The following is a 2,500-nucleotide window of genomic DNA, read 5'->3' on the forward strand; positions in this document are numbered from 1 at the left end:
GCACAGACACACCCTGACCACACGTGCACTGGAGGAAAAGCAAATTAGGGCTGCTGATCTCTGAGGTGCTGACAGCCACCCCAGGAGGGACAGGGAGAGAATGCAGAGAGAATGGAAAAGAAGGCAGGAACTGCCCTGACTCACGCCAAGGAACAGCCACTGGGAACACAAAAAGAGCACAAAAATGGGCAGGGAGGCCTCTCTTCCTGCAAGGCTCAGCCTGCCCTCAGGGACCCCTGAGCTGCACCCATAACTCCACCATGGCCCAGACACATGGTGGGACAGGCAGGAAGAAGCTGGGACTTCCCATCCCACGGCAAGAACTGGGTGCTGCACATCCCCTTGGCTGATGCTCTGTGGTCTGTTCTAGCCCACAGCTCCCCTCACCCCAGCCAGCCCCATCTGCTGCCACACTGAAGGGACAGAAGGGTGCATGCCCATCCTCAGGAGCACAGGCTTGTTCCAGCCCTCATGTGCTCTGCTTGTCTCCTCCTCTGGTAATTCCTACCCTTCCTCCTGGCTGTCCCTGCATTACCCCTTCCAGGCAGGTCTGCAGCAGGTAGAGGGGAAGAGAGGCTTTGGGGAACTGCAGCAGGCCATGGGACACGGTGCTGGGTGGCAGGGTCTGTCCCTCCTGTCCCAGCTCCAGGGCAGGCAGTGCCCCAGCAGCACACAGAGCCCAGCCCTGAGCAGCCCACGCTCCCTGCCCACGTGCCATCCCCCCTCTAGGCAAACACATCAGTACACAGCTGCTATCTCAGGGGCAAGGTCCAGAGCTGCCCTGCACACTGGGCAGCAGAGGCACCACCCTCAGCAACGGGCTGTGCATCACCAGTGGCTGGAAGGAAACCAGATTTCTTCCTGGGGCAACGCAATAATGAAATGAAACACTGAAGTGCAGGAAGGGAAGAGAGGGGCATCAATCTCCATCACCCCCTGAGGAAGGGATGGTGAAAGAAGGAGAGAAAAAAGGCCTGGTGTGTGGCAGCAGCAGCATCTGAGAGTAGCTGAACAACAGCCCAGAAATTGCTCTGCCTCCACAGCTGATGGTAATAGCATGGTAATTTCCATGCTGGAAATGTGATAAGCCCATATACACAGGTGCACAGGTGAACACATGCAGAGATGGCAGCAGCAGCCACTCCCTCCTGGTCTGGTGCTCCAGAGACCAAAAACTGGGGTTACAAAGTTGGAGAACTGCAGACTGCAGCACAGTATGGGGATTGAGGACTCTAAGGAAAAGCTCCAACCTATCAGAGAAAGGAAATGCAATGGTTGGGTCTTCAGCTCAAGGACAGGAGGGTCCAGGGGCCCTAGAGCTCAGTAAGTGAGCATCGCAAACCCTGCAGTGAGGGTGCAGGGGCAGCACTGAGGACAAAGACCCTGAGGCCCAGGGCAGTCCAACAGCACACATCTGAGGAGATCAGGGACAGACTGAGGGCCTGGGGACACTCCAAAGAGCTGCAGCACCTTGTTCATGCCCTTGAGCCCCCTGAAGCCCCCTGTGCCCAGGCACTGCCCGTCTGTGTGTCCTGTGCAGCCCTGGCAAGGTGCTGGGGCTGTCACAGGTGTGTCTGTGTGTCCTGTGCAGCCCTGGCAAGGTGCTGGGGCTGTCACAGGTGTGTCTGTGTGTCCTGTGCAGCCCTGGCAAGGTGCTGGGGCTGTCACAGGTGTGTCTGTCGTGGCTGCAGCAGCACACTGTGCTGCAGAGGGAGCAGGGAAGAACCCATTAGCCCCACAGTGGGGAGGTGACAGAGATGGATGGGGCAGCAGCTGCTGCCTGAGCCAGGACAGACAAGGATCAGAGCAGCAGCTTGGCTCTGCAGCCACTCCCTGCACTGCCCAGCAGCCAGCAGAACATCCCACACCCAATGGCACCAGCAGCTAGGGCTGCAGGGAGCTCCCTGCTGCTCCTCATCCTGCAGGGCAGGCCCTGCTCTACTGGCCTGAGTGGGCAAACAGGAGAGAGCTGCAGCTTCAGTGAACCCTGCACAGAGTATGTTTCCACCAGCCAGCACTGAACAAACACACAGTCTCCTTCAGACCCTGGCAAGAGCCAGGTCTGCTGAAAATGCTGCCTTGGAGCTGGCCAGCACTGAACTCCTACCCAGGGCAGAGCCCAGAACTTCCATCTGCTCCCAAAATCTCCCCCAGCCCCTCTCTGCCATGATGGCTTCAGCAGGAGCACTGCAGCTGCAGGAGCACTGCAGCAGGAGCACTGCCCTGGGACACTGCCCTGGGACCCTGCTGTGTGACACAGCTCTGTGACACTGCTCTGTGTCACTGCCCAGTGACCCTGCCCTGTGGCACTGCCCCATGGCACCCTGCTGCCAGCCCAGCCCAGGACTCACGTGCAGGCTGGGGTGGTAGGTGAGCACCCCGTTGTCACACAGGGTCACGTATTTCTTCTTCCACTCCTTGTTGAGGGACTTGCCGCTGCGCTTGAGGAGGATGCCCTGCAAGAGAACAGTCACGGGTCTCACTGGGCTCTGGTCTGACA

At 59.0% G+C, this 2,500-nt stretch overlaps 1 protein-coding gene across 1 annotated transcript in view; it reads right to left on the reverse strand.

Moving 5' to 3' along the window:
- Positions 1-2,500, reverse strand: part of AGAP3 (ArfGAP with GTPase domain, ankyrin repeat and PH domain 3) — a 115,031-nt gene that overhangs the window by 37,593 nt on the left and 74,938 nt on the right. Inside the window, exon 10 of the mRNA XM_079301195.1 lies at positions 2,352-2,456. Coding sequence (XP_079157321.1) covers positions 2,352-2,456 — 105 coding nt within the window. The remainder of the gene's footprint in view (positions 1-2,351; positions 2,457-2,500) is intronic.

The sequence above is a fragment of the Erithacus rubecula genome, assembly GCF_903797595.1.
Source record: "Erithacus rubecula genome assembly, chromosome: 3".
Taxonomy (NCBI): Eukaryota; Metazoa; Chordata; class Aves; order Passeriformes; family Muscicapidae; genus Erithacus; species Erithacus rubecula.